Source organism: Colletotrichum godetiae (genome assembly GCF_030913485.1).
Source record: "Colletotrichum godetiae strain CBS 193.32 chromosome Unknown BDP55scaffold_73, whole genome shotgun sequence".
Lineage (NCBI taxonomy): Eukaryota > Fungi > Ascomycota > Sordariomycetes > Glomerellales > Glomerellaceae > Colletotrichum > Colletotrichum godetiae.
The window spans coordinates 82508-100105 of NW_026851321.1; the positions used below are offsets into that span (position 1 = coordinate 82508).

At 52.8% G+C, this 17598-nt stretch overlaps 7 protein-coding genes across 7 annotated transcripts; 3 read left to right on the plus strand and 4 right to left on the minus strand.

The window, feature by feature from the left end:
• Positions 1–357: 357 nt before the first annotated feature.
• On the plus strand, positions 358–1734 carry BDP55DRAFT_594107 (aldo/keto reductase). The gene is made up of 3 exons (XM_060570960.1): positions 358–608; positions 682–960; positions 1032–1734. Exons 1-3 carry the CDS (start codon positions 504–506, stop codon positions 1620–1622), a joined length of 975 nt encoding a protein of 324 aa, XP_060423223.1. The 5' UTR covers positions 358–503; the 3' UTR covers positions 1623–1734.
• A 738-nt stretch (positions 1735–2472) lies between these two features.
• BDP55DRAFT_734083 (sorbitol dehydrogenase) lies at positions 2473–3972 on the plus strand (the record flags this gene model as incomplete). Its single annotated transcript, XM_060580166.1, has 4 exons — positions 2473–2744; positions 2868–3155; positions 3239–3707; positions 3766–3972. The coding sequence occupies 4 exons, from the start codon at positions 2473–2475 to the stop codon at positions 3970–3972; spliced, it is 1236 nt and encodes a 411-aa protein (XP_060423224.1).
• A 177-nt stretch (positions 3973–4149) lies between these two features.
• On the minus strand, positions 4150–5307 carry BDP55DRAFT_397208 (uncharacterized protein). Its single transcript, XM_060567251.1, has one exon. It carries the CDS (start codon positions 5022–5024, stop codon positions 4326–4328), a length of 699 nt encoding a protein of 232 aa, XP_060423225.1. The 5' UTR covers positions 5025–5307; the 3' UTR covers positions 4150–4325.
• BDP55DRAFT_397201 (uncharacterized protein) lies at positions 5210–6310 on the minus strand. Its single transcript, XM_060567250.1, has 2 exons — positions 5595–6310; positions 5210–5539 (listed from the first exon to the last, which is right to left on the minus strand). The coding sequence occupies exons 1-2, from the start codon at positions 5978–5980 to the stop codon at positions 5395–5397; spliced, it is 531 nt and encodes a 176-aa protein (XP_060423226.1). The 5' UTR covers positions 5981–6310; the 3' UTR covers positions 5210–5394.
• A 2490-nt stretch (positions 6311–8800) lies between these two features.
• BDP55DRAFT_565121 (uncharacterized protein) lies at positions 8801–10244 on the minus strand (the record flags this gene model as incomplete). Its single annotated transcript, XM_060570393.1, has 4 exons — positions 8801–9305; positions 9362–9821; positions 9885–9936; positions 10065–10244. The coding sequence occupies 4 exons, from the start codon at positions 10242–10244 to the stop codon at positions 8801–8803; spliced, it is 1197 nt and encodes a 398-aa protein (XP_060423227.1).
• Positions 10245–12197: 1953 nt separating this feature from the next.
• BDP55DRAFT_594118 (uncharacterized protein) lies at positions 12198–14707 on the plus strand. The gene is made up of 3 exons (XM_060570961.1): positions 12198–12464; positions 12528–12894; positions 12947–14707. The coding sequence occupies exons 1-3, from the start codon at positions 12368–12370 to the stop codon at positions 14442–14444; spliced, it is 1962 nt and encodes a 653-aa protein (XP_060423228.1). The 5' UTR covers positions 12198–12367; the 3' UTR covers positions 14445–14707.
• Positions 14708–14939: 232 nt separating this feature from the next.
• Positions 14940–16407, minus strand: BDP55DRAFT_594119 (exo-polygalacturonase; the record flags this gene model as incomplete). Its single annotated transcript, XM_060570962.1, has 3 exons — positions 14940–15094; positions 15152–15243; positions 15327–16407. 3 exons carry the CDS (start codon positions 16405–16407, stop codon positions 14999–15001), a joined length of 1269 nt encoding a protein of 422 aa, XP_060423229.1. The 3' UTR covers positions 14940–14998.
• Between the last annotated feature and the right edge of the window lie 1191 nt (positions 16408–17598).

The following is a 17598-nucleotide window of genomic DNA, read 5'->3' on the forward strand; positions in this document are numbered from 1 at the left end:
TTCCGATGCTACTCGTGTACTTCCCTTGAGTCTGTGTGGCAATAATCACTGGGCTCTCAGCTTCACAGTTCCCACTTGATCATGAGGTGGACGGCAGAAGCTCATCTCCTTGAAGCGGGCTTGTTACCCCTCGTGGAACCCGGTCGAACACGAGTCAAACCGGGGGACGCTAAGCGCGGGGATGCATGCCCTTTTCTGAATCATTGGTGCTTGAGATTTCCATATTCGGTAAACCCTACCACCTAGACTCTCAGTCTCAACCCCTCCATGATGATTCTCAGAAGCAAGCCGGAGGGAGGGATGGCATTCTACTGACAGAGGCGGGGTTGTGTGCGCTTTTAGACTGAGGGCGGGGTTGGGCGAAAGGAAAAAAAAAGCAGAATCTTGTGATAGAGAATATTAGAACTCAAAGCTCGTCATTCCAGAACAAACTCATCTCATACATCACCCAATTCCTCTCCCTGTTACTCTAGTATCTATACCCCCTTTTCAAAATCTTCACAATGGGCAAGGACACCATCACTCTCGCTTCCGGCCGTGAGATGCCCCTCGTGGGCTTCGGTCTGTGGAAGGTTCCCCGCGAGACCTGCGCCGACACTGTCTACAACGTCAGTTTCACCCAAGCACTCAACTCTACACCCAGTTAGCCATGTTCTCTAACCCGTGAATGTCTTCCAACAGGCTATCAAGACCGGTTACCGCCTCTTCGATGGCGCTTACGACTATCAGAATGAGAAGGAGGCTGGCGAGGGTGTCCGCCGCGCTATCGCCGATGGCCTGGTGAAGCGTGAGGACATCTTCATCACCACCAAGCTGTGGAACAACTACCACCGCAAGGAGCATGCCGTCGCCATGGCGAAGAAGCAAAACGAGACCTGGGGCCTGGGCTACATTGACCTATTCCTCATTCACTTCCCCGTTGCTCTCAAGTACATTGAACCCTCCAAGCTCGAGTACCCGGTAAGTTTCTCTATGTAGTCCAGGATTCTCCCATCTTCAATCAACGGTTTGCTGACTTTGAGGCACAAAAGTGCTGGTGGATGGACTCCGCGCAGACCATTGTCGAGCCCGACAACGTCCCCATCCGCGAGACCTGGGAGTGCATGGAGCAGATCGCAGACGAGGGCATCGCAAAGTCCATCGGCGTCTCCAACTTCCAGGCCCAGTCCCTCTACGACATCCAGTCCTACGCCCGCCACCCCATCTCCGCCCTGCAGATCGAGCACCACCCTTACCTCGTCCAGCCCGACCTCATCTCCATGGCCCAGGAGAACAAGATCGCCGTAACGGCCTACTCCTCCTTTGGCCCCCAGTCCTTCCTCGAGATCTCCAACAAGCGCGCAACCGGCGCCCAGGGCCTCTTCGAGGTCGACGCTGTTAAGGCGATTGCGGACAAGTACAAGGTTACCCCCGCGCAGGTCCTGCTGCGCTGGGCTACGCAGCGCGGCGTTGCTGTCATTCCCAAGAGCAACAGCCAGCACCGTCTGAAGCAGAACCTCGAGGTCAACGGTTTTGATTTGACGGCTGAGGAGATCGAGTCCATCTCTGACCTTGACCGTGGTCTTCGCTTCAACGACCCTGGTTTCTACCTGCCCCAGCGCCCTCTGCGCATCTTTGCTTAAGCAGAGTGTCATCAATAGCCACGGAATTATAGAGACCTGGATTTAAGAAAAAAAGGCTTGGATAGAATTGGTGGTCTCGGAACCTGCTACGAATTAATGAAACAAATTTCCCAACCATCGCGACCTCATTCGTCTTGAATGCGTCTGTGACTGGGTGATATCTATACGCACCAAAACGGTAGTCATATTTGCCTCTGAAACTTACGCGATTGCTTCGAGGTGATCATACTCACTTCCCCCAACTAAATGTGCCCGCATCGATGACGGCTCGGAACTCGGCGGCTTCGGGGATGACAAGATGGACCGCCTCCCGGAATCCGGGTCCAATCATCTCGACGAACTACACGAACTGGACGCACAGCCGGCATGTTCCCCGGCGCAGCGATCTAGAACTGCCGCGGGTGGTTAAAACTTCTTAATCGGGCAATGACTCGACAGAAGAGGAATTCATAGTCGCTCGGTCTGTTCCCCGCATGTTGCCGAGACCCTTAGCTATGTCGAGCTGTTGGAAATTCGGACGTTGCTACCGGCGGAGGGGGTATCACACGACGATGAAAAAATAGTAATTGTTTGACGGGACGGGACGCATGGCGGACTATAGGATAGGAGCGCTTCCTCGACGAATCCTGTCAGATCGGAATGCCCAGCTGTTTCCTCCCTCTTCCATAACACGTTTCTTCCAGCGACGGTCCTTGAACATTTCGTTTCTTTCCTTCCGCATGCCGTGTTGATCCCAAGTACATTGTTACTGCTTTGCTGACAGGTGCCTGTCGACTCGAAAACGCGGCCATTTCTCCAAGTCACTGCCATCTCCGTCTCGAACTATTCCCAAACGCCGTTCACCTTCAACATGGTCGCCACCACGATATCACCGGAGGCGCCAGTCAATGGCGTTGCCCCCGCGAAAGCCAATGGCGTCGTCGTCGTGACAGAGTTAAAGCAGCACCACCACCATCACCACACTCCCCTCGTCAGCACGGAGCAAGAAACCATCCAGGCGCCACTACCAAACCCTTCGCTGGTGGTCACGGCCGATCACCAGCTCAAGGCAGAGGAAGCACCCGTTCTCGCACCAAAGGCGGGAGAGGCATTGGTCCACGTCAAGGCTACTGGCGTGTGCGGGTAAGTCTTCCTAGCCTCGTCCTCATAAGTCGAACGGCGGCCCTCCTTGGTTCGGCCAGAGCTCAACTTCACTTTGCGAAATAAACACGAAGGCAAGAGCTGACCTTTGAAATCACTCCGCAGATCCGACATCCACTTCTGGAAGACGGGCCGCATCGGAACGCTTGTGTTCGAAGGAGATTGCATCATCGGCCACGAGGCAGCCGGGGTCGTCATCCGCGTCGGCGAGGGCGTCAAGAACCTGGAGGCGGGCGACCGCGTCGCGATCGAGCCAGGCGTGCCCTGCGGCGACTGCTTTCTCTGCGTTGACGGACGCTACAACCTCTGCGAAGATGTTCAGTTCTCTGGAGTTTACCCATACCACGGCACGATTCAGCGGTACAAGTGCCACCCGGCCAAGTGGCTTCACAAGTAAGTCAAGCTATCCACGCAATGAGATCTAACATGCATCTCTGTTGATGGTAGAACATGTGACTAACGTTTTGGCTAAACAGACTTCCCGACAACATCTCCTACGCCGAAGGCGCCCTCCTCGAACCCCTGAGCGTCGGCATGCACGGCATCCGCACCGCAGGCCTCTCCCTCGGCGTCGGCGCCGTCGTATGCGGTGCAGGCCCCATCGGCCTCGTCACTCTCGCCGCGGCGCGAGCCTCGGGCGCTCACCCGCTCGTCATCACCGATATCGAGCCCTCCCGTCTCGCCTTCGCCAAGACGTTGGTCCCTAGCGTCATCACGTACAAGATTGACCCGGCGCTCGGCAATGAGGGCAACGGCAAGGCTATACGCAAGTTGTTCGGCGACGACGAGTATAGCGCGCCCAGGACGGTGCTTGAGTGCACGGGTGTCGAGAGCAGTATCTGCACTGCCGCTTTCACTGTTCGTCGCGGTGGTACCGTTATGGTTATTGGTGTTGGAAGAGAGATAATGAATAACTTGCCGTTCATGCATATTTCTCTTGCAGAGGTGAGCATATGCACGCCAATGTTCGCAGCGGACATTCACTGACAACAAACCTCTCCAGATCAAGCTCGAGTTCATCAACAGATACCGCGATACGTGGCCCGCGGGCATCGCCTGTCTGAGCAGTGGCATTCTTGACCTCAAGAGCCTAATCTCTCACACTTTCCCTCTCGAGAAGGCCGTCGACGCCCTTACGCTCGCGTCCGACTACAGAAACGGCAGCATCAAAGTTCAGATCGTAGATGAGACTGACTCGCCCATCTTCTGAGGCGCTCTGCAGGGAGTTGGAGGTTTGAGATCAAGTGGGCATGGGCTAGTCTGATCAGGTAATGAGAAGAGCATCACATCAAGTAGCATATTCAGCGTTCATGGCGTTTTGGTTTAACAAATATATGTACATACAAACAATCTTCTCACAAAATCGCTCATGTCTCAACTTTCACCGCGCAACGGTGCCAACTTACATGTACATTATCTGGGATCTTTGGGTCTTGAAGTATCAAGATCTAAGGAACTCTCTGCCGCTTTATCACATTGGACCTTGCTGTCCCTGCTAGTGAGCTAGACTTTGATTCACTACCAGTAGTAGCTTTGTTTTCCCCCACCTACAATCAATTGGCCTCATTGACTCGGTCGATCCTCGTGGATGACTTGCACATCAGACCCATTACATACTGCAACCGCCAGAACCTCAGGGTGACGATGGTCAGCCCATCCCTCGGCCCACACCATCGCATGCAGTGAGTTATCCAGGTCTTCATATTCATCGACAATCTGGCACCTCCAAGGTCCGTGCCTACCTGACTGTTCCAAGTGAACTTTCTGTACACACATGCTGTGGAGAATGGCCTCGTCAAGCTGCCTTAGCATTGGAAAGAAGGAGGGAGACGTCTCAGGGGTCCGAGACCCCATCCACAAGTTTTCAAAGTGCTCCAGATATTTCTGCTCTGCCCGTCTGACGCGATTAACCGGAAGGCCTAAGATTGGAGGCGGGTACCAGTAGAGGATGAAATCGTAAGTATTAGTGCCGTAGCGAATCTTGTAGACCATGTCCATTCTCTTCTTTTCTGGGTTTGAAGGCTGGTGCGTGTTGAGAACCATATATGGTGCTATGCTATCCGGCCATGTTGTCACGCCGAACGTCACCGATTCTATAATCGGCGGTTCCCGGGGTGCATCTCGGGCTGAGAAGGTCTGAATTTCTGCATAAGCAGGAGGTGGGTCGTCGGGTTCTTGCTGTTGAGGAGGACGATAAGAAGTGTCATCGTTTCTGTGGCCCAGGCCGGGGTAATCGGGTAGCCATACGCTCATTGTTGCCATCGGATTTGAAGAAATTGTGCTTTTTGTTGTGACCGTTGAGTTCGGTCGTGCGTTATGTCTTTATACTCACTTTATTTACGCCTCGGAAAGTCAGTGTCGGTGAATCAAGGCACTCACCATTCATTCAGTACCAGTGGACAACATCACCCTTAGGAACGCTAGGACAGTTTCCATTCACGAAATTCATACATATTTCGGACAATCAGGCCCGGTTCTTATCTTATCTTAATAAGATGAAAGGTTTGTCGTTTTGCAAGATTACTTGAATTTCAAGCATCAAGCGCGACGAAAACAAAATCAGTCTCTCGGAACATGGGAGGGTTGTTTGACAGAAATGGAGAGTTCTCTCAGGCCGATGAAAGGAACTTCATCAAACATTACATGAATCTCCCAGTTGGCGAGCGAGCAGAATCCAGTTGCCAGCAGACGTGGCGTTCGACACCAGCCTGGTCGCCAGATCCACTCGTATAATATCATTCCCGGTAAAAGTAACTGGAGTTCCCACCGGTACCGTTCTTGAAGCTATATCAGCAGTCTATACCCACAACTAAGCAAGAGCACCAGACTCACGAGTTGTAGCCAGTTGTCACGGCTGTGTACTGCCAGTTGTACGCAATTTGGTCGCAAGTATGAAGCAGAAAGTTGGGCGCCTGCGTCACGTTGGCTGTTGTGGCGTTGCCGCCTGCTGTAAGGGCGGCCCAGAGTTGATCAATACCGATAGTTGGAGAACCGAACGTGTCGTCGTAGCTTGTGAGGTTTTGAGAAACGATTGTGGCCAGCTCCGCCTTGCTAGAAACGCCGGGGGTTGAGAAGATGCCGAGCCACTGCCTGGTAATATCCCAGGCTTCGTCTTCACAGAGACATAGTGATAATTCTCTTCGAGGAGATAGAAATGATCCAGTAGAAACTGCTGCAAGAGCAGTGAGCAAAGTTGACACCAAAGCAAAAGAACGCATTGTGCATAAGGAAAGTAATTGACAATGTTGTGAAGCTTTGTCGCTATTCCCCTTAGGAGGAACCCGGTCTTCTTAAGCCTTCCATGCTTCCCTTTCCACGTAGCTTAGGCTCTAGACTTAGTATTTGGTCGACATGAAACCATCAACCAAATACCACAGGAATGTGTGAGCTCGGTAGCTTTCGGTGGTGCCGCGGGAACATCAGTCAACACTGATTGAGAGGAATGTGGCGGTTGAGCTTGCCTGTATCCGGAGGACATCGAGGCGCCACACAAGTAACATCCACCAGATAAATAATCTTGACTGATGGCTATTCTGCGTTTGCGGGTCTTTCATCCATGTCTTGACCAACAAGGTGGTATGCAGTGATCATTGAGAAAACGGATAAGTCCAAAAACGTTCACCTAGACAGGATACTCAATGTAGCAGGCACGCCATCTGTTTGGCTCAAGTACGAGTGAGACAGTTCCTGGCATCTCGTTTGCTTCCAATAAATCTCCTGCCTCATGATAAGAACACATAACAGTGAAGCCCGTGTGGAGGTGATTGCGCTAGAGACTAAAGACAACATGCTTTTTGTATGGCACACGAACACATCTGAAATCCGTATGCAGAAGTACATGTATGTTTGGTGCCTGGATTTGCCAACATTGGACTACTTCTGTAGAAGTGGAACACATGTAGACTTTGCTGGGACATTTCGTGAAGTCGATCGTCAAAATAGATACAATACCGATGTGACTGTAGAATACCCACCTACCGTAAAATATCGTGCACGGCATGTATCATGGATGCCACGCCTAATACCCGTAGGCTCGCTTGCCCTACCAGCCCCGTAAATCATAAACTACCAGTCTATGTTTGCTAAATCATGGCAAGTTGGAACATGCAGAAATTCTCTATCTCGCTCGCGGGAAGGTAATTGGGGATCCATCAACAAACGCGACTCCAAGCTCTTGAGTTCTACCAGTCCTGGCGGTGCTAGATCTCAAATCTGTGGGGATAGACTTTACAGTTGGAAATCGATGAATAAAGCCCATGTATCCCGGATCGCCCAACCAAAGCTTCGGTTCAATGCCCTTGAGGCGTTGATCAAGCCAAGCAAAGATCAACCAAAGGCTATTCGCTTCGCGTCCTGATCTGCCCTGAGTCCTGTGCTTCTGGACAACGCAAATGCAAAAGCCATTCAGCGGTCAAGTTCGAGGTCTCTGCAGTCTGCACCGATCCCCCAGAATCCGTGGGAAGGGAACAGAGGGAAAGATCAGCGGCCTTGGCCTGCATCGCAACCTTGTAAGTTGTACGGATAATGGAGACTATCGATCCTCAACTGCAGGTTTGAATCTCGGCAGCTGGTCGCCGGGACCGACTACGCATACTGTTCTCTTTGTCTCTTTGGCTGGCTGCTTGAGAGGAGGCCCAATAGGCTTCCGGACGTTTGGTCGTGTTAGTACAGGCAGGTTTCAGCAGTTCATGCAACCACGCAATGCGGGCGCTCGAAGCATCACGGCCAACCTGTCGAGTAGTTCGTCTGAACAAGGTTAAGATTAACTTGGTCTCCGTCGACCCCGTCGTAGTATCCCTTCTTTCCCCAAAGGCCTAATGGCACCGAGCGTCTGCCCACGTCGGCGCCCGCCCACCTGGGCAGCAGAAAATGAGTGGACAGCCCGAAGAACATTCGGCAGGCAGGGAACTCCACTCCTCTAAATCCCAGGATCTAGGATCTCTGGACCGCTAGTCGTGTCAGACCACAGCGGGGCCGGCTCTTCTAGCGTCGGGGTCCTAGGTCTCGACGCGAGCTATCATTGCCTGTCAAAATTGGCTAATTCCTTGGGCCGACGCTTAACAAGGACCCTTTGCCCATGTCCATGTCAATCACTGCCATAAGGAGTTTCACTTGCGGAATCTCCATCGCCTCATTTTCTCTGAGTTGGGCGGGATGGGGCCGAAAGCGCGTCTTCCTCGTCGAGAAGAAAATCTCTCCATTGTGGGAAGGTGGAAAGCCAAAGACTACGATTCAGGTGAAGACTTGGTACGGACTACGGAGTAGCTCCTAGAACGCTTCAAAACTCAGACAGTCTGGTTCTTTCACGTCTTATCTAGTGATATTGAAACTGCCGCTGGAAACCATTCTGCCGGAACTATGTAGCTCCTAGCTCTGCCGGCGCGGGCTGAGTGCGACCCAGATACACTTTGTACTTGTAAGTTTTCACAAAATCGCTGACTGCACATGAAAGGATTGGAAAGAATGGAGACAACGCGTAGACCCTGCAACAATCTCTCCACTAAGCGTTCGCAGGCACCGACGCCAAGCCCGCATCATGTAGTTGAGTTTCAACCTAATAAGAACAAGCCCAGGATAGCAAAGGAACAACCACTGAGAAATCGAGAATTAGAGTTGTACTCGGGATGGAATGGAGTTGGGCTCCGTATTTTTGTTCTTTTGCATGGGAGAGGCAACTCATAATGCGCTTCCTGGTTCAGTCGATTCAGTCAAATTCCTGAGAGACAGTTCTTGCGGAGTAAGTAGACTGCCGAGAGATTCAGGTCCACTGATAGGCAAGATCACACGATCATCGATTGCGTCTTAGTCTTCAGCAAACCAACATTAAACCAAAGTGAGATTATAGAAGGGTATCCAAGTTACTCAAAAAAAAAAAAAAAATGGCAGTGAACTGCAAATGTGCATGGTGCGGGTTAGTTGGTCATTCCTTGCCCGCACCCGGCAGATCCAAAAAGTTGTATTATTGAAACCCCGGCGGGATGTCCCGCGATCCACAACGCCCAAGAACACCGATTAAAGTGTCAAGCATCTTCTTCAGCTTAGAAAGCTGCCCCCTTCGTTGGCTTATCGGCCGTTTTGTATTCGCTCGAGTGACGAGATTCCATGTCGTTTACGCTGGTATTTGATTCGTACTGGACGTTGACGTTTGTTGTTCTGACGATTCCGTTGTATGTCATGATTTCCTCTTCAGAACCTGATGGGGAAACACTGCGTATTTCCGTGCAGTGCGCGCGTGAGCGCATCTCCTTGAGCGTAATATCGTTGCCCTCTTGTATACCTGTTGGGTTTCGTAACGAGCCAGTGGCGTATTTCCCGTAGTATCCTTTCCCGGTAGTCTTCTTGGTCGTGCCACCAAACAGCTTCGGCATCCATCGGCGGAACAAAGGCCGCAATGCAGGAATACAGGCGCAAAAAATAGCCAGATTAACCTCGATGGTAGAGCTCACGAGGCCAATGTTGTGAAAATGATCGGTTCCTGGAGGTGATGGGACGAAGAATAGCTTGTAAATCTGGATGACTCGGATGACTGCAACAACCGTAACTCTATTGATCCGAACTCGATTAGCTTTGTCCAAGGTTATTCTTATTCAGTCACTTACACAAGACCCATTAGGAAAACCCCAATGACTGCCATTTTTGCCGCCAATGGCATCTTAAGCCCAAGAAATATCCAAAAAGGCAAAGCGAGTACCAGCACGTCCGAGACAATCGTTATACAAGATGCAATGACGTGGAACGAGTTGTCGACGCACTTTGTTCCTGGTTGGCCTCGCAGAGAGAAGTCCCAGTTGGCTTCCATCGGTAGGCACTGGAACAAGGCGGTAAAGAACACGGCGACGGCGTGACAGGCGTTGAAGATGTTCAATCCGATAATGGCAGTTCGAACGCCTCGCTTTTGGCCACCTAGTCGGAGTAGAAATACCAATACCGATGCCTTGACCAAAGCGAGAACTGGATTATAGGCCATCTGTACCAAGAAGTTCCACCACAGCCCGGCCTTGTTGTCTAAATCCTTGGGGACATTTTCAGCTCTCCATCCGAAATAATTGAGCTTGATAACTAAGTTTCGATATTGTCAGCTTACTGGTCAGGCGAAAATTCCTGGATTCTGATGCCACTTACACATAAACAGAGGAGGTGTCATTAAGACTGCAAAAAGCTGCTCAGCTATTAGCTCCGGCCCACATCCCTATATGACACTCGAGAAAACAAAGAGTAAGGCTCATACCAGGGCTAGGCCGCAAAGCCAGTCATCTAATTGTTTATTGTAAGCCCCAAGCAACAACACAGTCATGCTGACACCTTACCTAGTCCCCATTGACGAGTACTTATCCGACCATATGCTCGCAGGCCAAATGTGCAGATCGATAGGGCTGGGAAGAAGAAGACGATTATAATTGCAGTCTCTTGAAGTGGAGGTGTGGGTATCGTTAAAACATCGGGATGCGGCGGCGAGCCTCGAGGTAGCAGATGAAATGGCATCTCGGCCAGATCTGTGACGGTGTCGGCTTCGGAAAGGTCGATTACGGAGTAGTTGCAAGAGCTTGCAAAGGACTGGGACTGAAGGTTTGCGGCAGCCGGGACGGAGCGACTGGGACTAAGATCACCAGCGAAAGAGGAAATCCGGAGAAGAACTACCAGGTTCCATCGCAGCCTTATGAGAAATGGGAAATCTTTTAATATTCTATACCGAAATCTTTTTGCTGCCCAAGACTTTCTCGTTTCGTGCGGATTAATAGCACCAAGACGAAATACGACCTTCCTCTATATTAGCCAACCTGCAACAAATGGCAGATCTCGACACACGGATCCAAAAGCCTGCCGCCCGGAGGAGCTGAGCAAGTCAAAGTTTTCGGCTGACCCGCGGAAGGATCCCCTCTTCGGTCTCTCCCTTCATCATCTCTGATCAAAAAGGATCGCCCTTCCATTCCCCATATTCGCTTGTTATGCAGAGCGCCTCACTTCCCCGGGCCAATGAGGTTTGCCAGCACACTCCAAGACACGCATTGTCTGGCGGGATCCGAAATCTGCAGTGGGCAGGGTTCAGAAAGTTACTCAGAGTGGTTTGAGATGAAGAGAGGGCAGACAAAAGGGCCAAGTTCGACCAACCAATTCCCAAGCTGAACCAACAGAGTTTAAAGGTGACAGAGAGTCAGACACTGGAGCTATGCGTACGACTACGGTTGGGGTGTGTTTTTCTACAAAGAACAGGAAGACGAAACCTAGCTACGCCGAGCCTGACTAGCAGCCGTGGCGTTCCGTTGAAGAAAGCAGACCGGCGGCGCACAAATCCTCCGAGTTCCCACCCGTTCGACTGCCTTGAGCGGCGCAGACTTTCCAAACGGCCGGTGGGCAGTCGGTGTGGTCACCGTTGGGTCCCGTAAGACTCATTTGGGCTGCTCATGGCTAAAAGAAGTGTTCGAGTCGTTGTCTAGAGCGCACGGTTGTTGACGATATTACTCTGATCGGGTCTATCCCGAAAGTCTTGGTATCGATGAGGGGCCCTCAGTGCGTGATTTTGACTTCACAAGTGCATTCTAGAACGATAAGAAGCCCCAGAACACTCGCTTCCAGGTTCAAAAAAACTTCCCTGCGTTGCCGACTTCTCTTTGACGTGGGTGTCAAAATAGGCGGCTTGGCAAGTGGCAAGGGAATAAGCTAGTGCCCCTGAGATGATGCAGGACCGGCGGGACATTGTGCCCCGAGGAGGGGCCAATAGACAGCCAATGCCACTGAAGAGTCCGAGAATTTCGCTCCGACACTGGACTTTCGGCTGCTACTTGCAGTTGCGGGAGGAGCTCTGATAGTGTTGGCGATTTTGCAATTCTGGGAGTTGGAGTTGTGTGTGCTAGTTTCGTCCCATACCCAAACCGACCACAGACGTTGAAAAAAGGCTGACCTCCGCAAAATAAAGCACAACTTCTACAGCGCGGCTCCAGGTACCGCTATTGGACCAACCCGCAGCAAACTGCCGCGAGTGCCGTGAATATGCCGTTGTGAGTCGACGGAAACGGCGGTTTGCTGGGAACACGTTGGGGGTAACTTGGGGGCTAGACAGTAATTAATTTCGCCCAAACCCTGGCCTGCCAAGTCTTCGTATGCAGGCATCCTTGCTAGGCCATTGCGAAGCCCCAAGGAAGCAGAAATCCCATTCTCCATCGGCTCGGCTGGGGGTGGGAAACCGTCCCTCGAGGATGATCATCCTGCTCTCTGGTCTCTCCAGGTGCCGCTTCTTTGATAGCAACTCCTGGCGATGGAGTCTTCATTTTGCCTGTGCGGACATAAGATGCACATCGGGTAGCCAAGGCCATATTCCTCGTGGCGATAACGTGGATCCCGGCAACCTGGGAGGCATCATGCGGCTGATAACCAATAGCTTGCAAATGTTGCATTTAGCCACGTGTGGGGGGGGGGGGGGGGGGGGGGGGGGGGAGAGAACTGACAGGAATGGTCCGAGGCCGTTGATGATCTTGCACGTATATATCTACAGATGAGGAGCACGTCCATCGTGAACTCTCTTTCTTGTCCTTCTCTTCATCCCACTTGCACCCAACTTGCAAGGATCTTTAATCCTCTTCGACAAGCAGATCTCCCTTCTTGTCAAGATGCCTTCTCTCGGAAGAGCTCTGCTGCTCGCCGCGGCCATGCCGCTGGCCAACTTCGTCGGGGCCCAGAAGCTCGTCGTCGACGGTGAGACTGTCGGTAAGCAACCTCCTCCCCCGGCCTGGCGATTTCATCACCATCCATGCTGACCACATTGTGCAGATGCCACCGCAGCCACTGTTGCCCCCGCCGCCGAGGAGTTCCCCGAGGCAGACATCCCCGAGGAGACCATCCAGTTGACTGATGCCGTGCTGGCCAACCTCACCCAGCTCGAGCTCAGCAACATTTCGCTCTTTACCTTCGCTGACGCCCAGAACATTGAGAAGCGCACTGAGCCCAATAACAAGTGCAAGCTCTTCCCCGGCGACCTGTTCTACCCTTCCGAGCCCGTGTGGAAGGTCTTCAACCTCTTGACTGGCAACTCCCTCATCAAGACCGTTCCCCTCGGAGCTGCCTGCTACACCGGTGAGCACTACGATGCCGAGAAGTGCCAGTACCTTCTCGACAACTGGACCAACTCCGACACTCAGTAAGTTGTCTTGCCCAGACTAATACTGGCACCTCGAACTAACATATCAAAGCGATGAGGACCCTACTTCGGTCATGTCCCCTCTCTACCAGGGCTCTACCTGCCAGCCTCAAAACGCCGCCAACAATCGCACTTGCGAGATTGGTGGCTTCCCCCTTTACTCCGTCAAGGCCACCAACGTGGCCCAGATCCAGCTTGCGGTCAACTTTGCTCGCACCCTTAATCTGCGTCTCGTTGTCCGCAACACTGGCCACGACTTCTTGGGCAAGAACACCGGTGCCGGTTCTCTGTCCATCTGGACCCACAACCTCAAGGGTCTGAAGTTCATCAAGAACTACAAGTCTGCCGGTGGCTACGAGGGTCCCGCCTTCAAGCTCGGTGCCGGTATCCAGGTCTCTGACCTGTACGAGGCTGCCGACAAGGAGGGCTACACTGCTATTGGCGGCGAGTGCCGCAGTGTCGGTGTCACTGGTGGCTACATCGCCGGTGGTGGTCACTCTCCCATGAGCCCCGTCGCCGGTCTTGGTTCCGACCAGGTCCTCAGCGTCGACATCGTCACTCCCGACGGTCGCCACATCACTGCCGATGACAAGACCAACAGCGAGCTCTTCTGGGCTGTCCGTGGTGGCGGTGGTGCCACCTGGGGCGTCGTCACCTCCATGACCGTCAGAGTCTACCCCAAGACCCAGTTCGCTGGTCTTACCTGGAGCCTCAACACCGCCGAGAAGAACATCTCTTCCACCGTCTTCTGGGCCGCCATGGAGGCTTACTGGCGCCGCTTCCCCGACTTCTCCGCCAAGAAGACGTACGGATACTCGACTCTCTTCCCCGCCGGCAACGGTGCCTACCTCTGGAGCATGCGCCCCTGGTTGGTTCCCGGCATGAACCTGACCGACTTCAAGGCCATGGTTGAGCCTCTCTTCACCGAGTGGGCTGCCCTCGGCTTCAGCGTCGAGCCCGAGTACTTTGAGCACGACAACTTCTACGCCACCTGGAAGAACCACTTCCCCATGGAGAGCGTTGGCACCGACACCGTCCGTACCGCTAACCGTCTCATCCCCAAGGCCAACTGGGAGGACCCTGCCCTTCTCAACGAGACCATCGCCACCCTGAAGGGCATCATCCTCGAGGGCTCCGCGCTCATCCAGTACAACATCAACGCCGCCGCCCCCTCAGACGTCACCGCCAGCTCCGCCAACCCTGCCTGGCGTGAGGCCCTCATGTTCGCCATCATCGGTGGCGGCTGGAGCTCCACCGCTACCCAGGAGGAGATCAAGACCGCCAACGTCCGCATCACCCAAGACTGGATGGGCCGTCTTCGCGACATCACCCCCGGCGGTGGTGGCTACGGTAACGAGGGCGACGTAATGGAGCCCGACTTTGGCCAGGCCTTCTTCGGTTCCAACTACGCCAAGCTGTACGCTCTCAAGAAGAAGATTGACCCCTGGGGCGTCTTCTACGCCCCCACTGCCGTCGGTAGTGAGGACTGGTACATTGCCCGCCAGGAGGATTGGCTCATCAAGCAGACCGATCGCCTGTGCAAGAAGTAAATACAACGTAATCTTAGTTGACGATGATGGACGTGGCAAGCACGGAGTTAGGGGCCGGCTTTAGTGTATATACCTAAGTAGACTCATGTATAATCGCCTTCTCTTCAAGGGTCTATATTGAAACAGGGTGACGGCTCTAAGATAGCTCAATGGCTATTCGATGATCATAACTAAAGTATCGTGTCTGCACGTGTCTGAAGAGAAACGGATCTCGCATGAGGCGATTACACTTTACTTCAATTTCAAATTTTTGTCACTTTTCCAGACCTAAGATGCCGACGTTCACACGCCCAGCACCTTGATGCCTATTTATGAATCGTTGAAAAGTTTGAGGGGGCTAGGCCATGATACAAACTCTGTGTAAGGTAGAAGACGTATACTTCGCTGAAGTTATGGACCGTGACCTCAGTCCCAAGTGTAAGTTGTGGAGGCAGACAGGACACCGATGTTGGGAATCACTGAAGTATTTGATGATGTATATATCAAGTTTGATCGCGTCTCGTTCGACGAAATGGTGCAAGACTACACACCTTCAAGCGCCATTCAATGTTCCTCTACTTACCCCCGGTCAAAGTACCATTGGTGCATGGGATGCCGAGACCAGTGGCTCCTTCAAGTCCAACACACTCCATCTCACCTGCACTTCCATCCTGCGTACTGTTAGCAAGAAGGACTCTCTTCTATCAAGTGGTTGATTTCGAACTTACAGCTGCCACGAGGGTGATATCCTTGAAAGTGAAGTCCTGACAATGCGCCGCGTCTTTACACATAAGGTACAAGCCCTTCTTGGTTGAGGCGCCTGAGCATAAGAGTTGAGTATTAGCACTTCATCGTACCTTACATGTATCATTGACTAGTTTAGTCGGGGTTTACAGTACTCACCCAGACTCTGACTCCAGCATGGGCTGGAAGTACAGCTGCCGTCCTTGAGACCCGTGCCAGTGTGTGCCTTGATGTTCTCCCAGTGGAAGTTCTTGGCAAACGCAGCCAGGGAAGCGTCCTTTCCGGCAGCCCCCTTCTCTTGATCGACGTAGTCCTCGATGAAGTGAATGGGGTAAGCAGTGTTTGTGATTGTGAAGTTGCGCCAGGTAACGTCCGAAATTTGGCACGTTGTGCCCACGGAGCCCTTGAAGCGAGCTCCCAACAGCGAGTCGTGAATCTCTGCATTTTCAAACAGGTACCCACTACCCGAGCCAGACGCACAAGAGACCGAGATTCCGTGCGTGCCGTATCCGACAACGTTGCGCATGGTCACGTTGACGGCCGGCGGGGAGACGTTGATGATGTCGTCGCCGTTCCAGCTGGTCCACCCATCAATCACAACATCGGAACCGCCAACGTCGATACCGTCCGTGTTGAACGGGAACCCATTCTTGGAGCGCGCGTCCAGTACGGTGTCGGTCATGTACACATCCTGTCCGCCCATCGAGAAGCACCACGCCACGGGGTTGAGGATCTTGAGCCCCCGGAGCCGCAGGCTCGTCACGCCGAACGAGAACATGTGCGGGCGTCCATTGTTGCTGCTGACGTTGGCGCTGGACCACCACTTGTCGCCGTGGCCGTTGATCCAGCCGCCTCCCTGGGAGGTGGTGGCGGTGAATGTGACGCCCTTGCTGTTGGCGACGGTGATCCAGTGGCCTGGGTATATGGCGCGGTTGTTGACGACGGCGGAGACGACGGCCGGGTCGTCTGAGAGGGTGAGGTTGCCCTCGATTTGGAACTCTACGTTTGTGAGGCCGGTGAATTTCAAGGGAGTGAGGAGACTGTATTCTGTGCCGGCGCTGAAGACTACGCGGGAGTTACTGCCGCATGACTTGACTGTCGAAATAATGGTCGGGGCGTCGTCGCCTTTGGACTTGGGTACGACGCAAGTTTTGAACTGGTCTTTGCCCAGTGTCTCGGGCAACCAATAGCCCGAGGCCAGAGAGGCAAGGAATGCAATGCTAAGGAGTGGATGTTGCATGGTGACAACGACTGTAAAGAAAGGCTTAGTTGGAAAGCTGGTGTCTACTCCTTAGTGCTCCCGCGCACGCTGGGCTTTTATATATCTTGGCATGCTTGGCAGCTTAGGGTCTCTAGTCCACGATCTTGTGAAGTTATGATGAACTCCTCTAACTAACTTTCACTGGCGCGACGTGGGTGCAGGTTTCCCTGAGTTAGATTGAGTGTGGCGAAGAAGCCATGGGACGAACTCATATCTCAAGCAGTCTTTTCCGCAAACTTGGACAACTCCAATCCCAGTGCCCTCTTTTACTCGACGTAAGCTATCACTCACGCACGTGGAGTGTCCCAAAGTCAATGGCAGAGGTTCTCCGGGTAATCGGCTTGGAAGACGGAGGGCACGGTGATTACAGAGCGTTGTCCATGACCAAAGCAGGCAACGTAGGCGCAGAGAAGCCAGGTACCCCAGATGAGAGCCACTCACTCAGAAAGCTTGTCTTGTCTTCACGAACCTGAGTTGCAGGGTTCGACGCTGACCTACGCTCTGCGCGAGTCGAGAATCGCAGTCCCGAATCGCACCAACGCAATCTACATGCCACACGGCGAATGAACCTTCGTCTGACTCTCTCGTCTGGCTTCCTTCGAGAAGCTTTTTCGTATTGTTCAATCCGACACTACCGGCGCAATCTACTTCAATTTCGCCGCTTGCCGACTCCCCGAGCCCGACAGCTTGGACACTTGTCTCTATTTCCCGGCACATTTCCATTCAGATTATGGAAGCCTGTCTGCTCAGATTGAAAATCCCTCCAATCAAGTGGGATCCGAATGTTGGTCTAATTGGCTTTGGCAACAGAACAATTCTGCGACAATGTTGACGAGTCGACACCTTGCTCAAGATTGGAGTAGCCAATATCAGCGAGGCAAGGACCGAGTTCTCTTGCAAAGGGACCGTGTGTTTCAGTAGAACTTCATCAGATGACAGCTGTTGAGCCCAGAGCGGCGGCTCTGAAATAAGACGATTAAACTCCCTTTGTTGTCATGGAAAGCTGCTTCAGTCAGCTTCGAATTTCATCCATGTTGGACAAGTGAAAAGGTGAGACTGCCCGCCAATTGCCCACCGCACAAGGAGTTTCTCTTGAAGATAGCCGGCACCCCATCAGAATAGCGCCAAACGTCCAGGACAGACGTCGAATACTCGGCTCTGTCTTGCGAA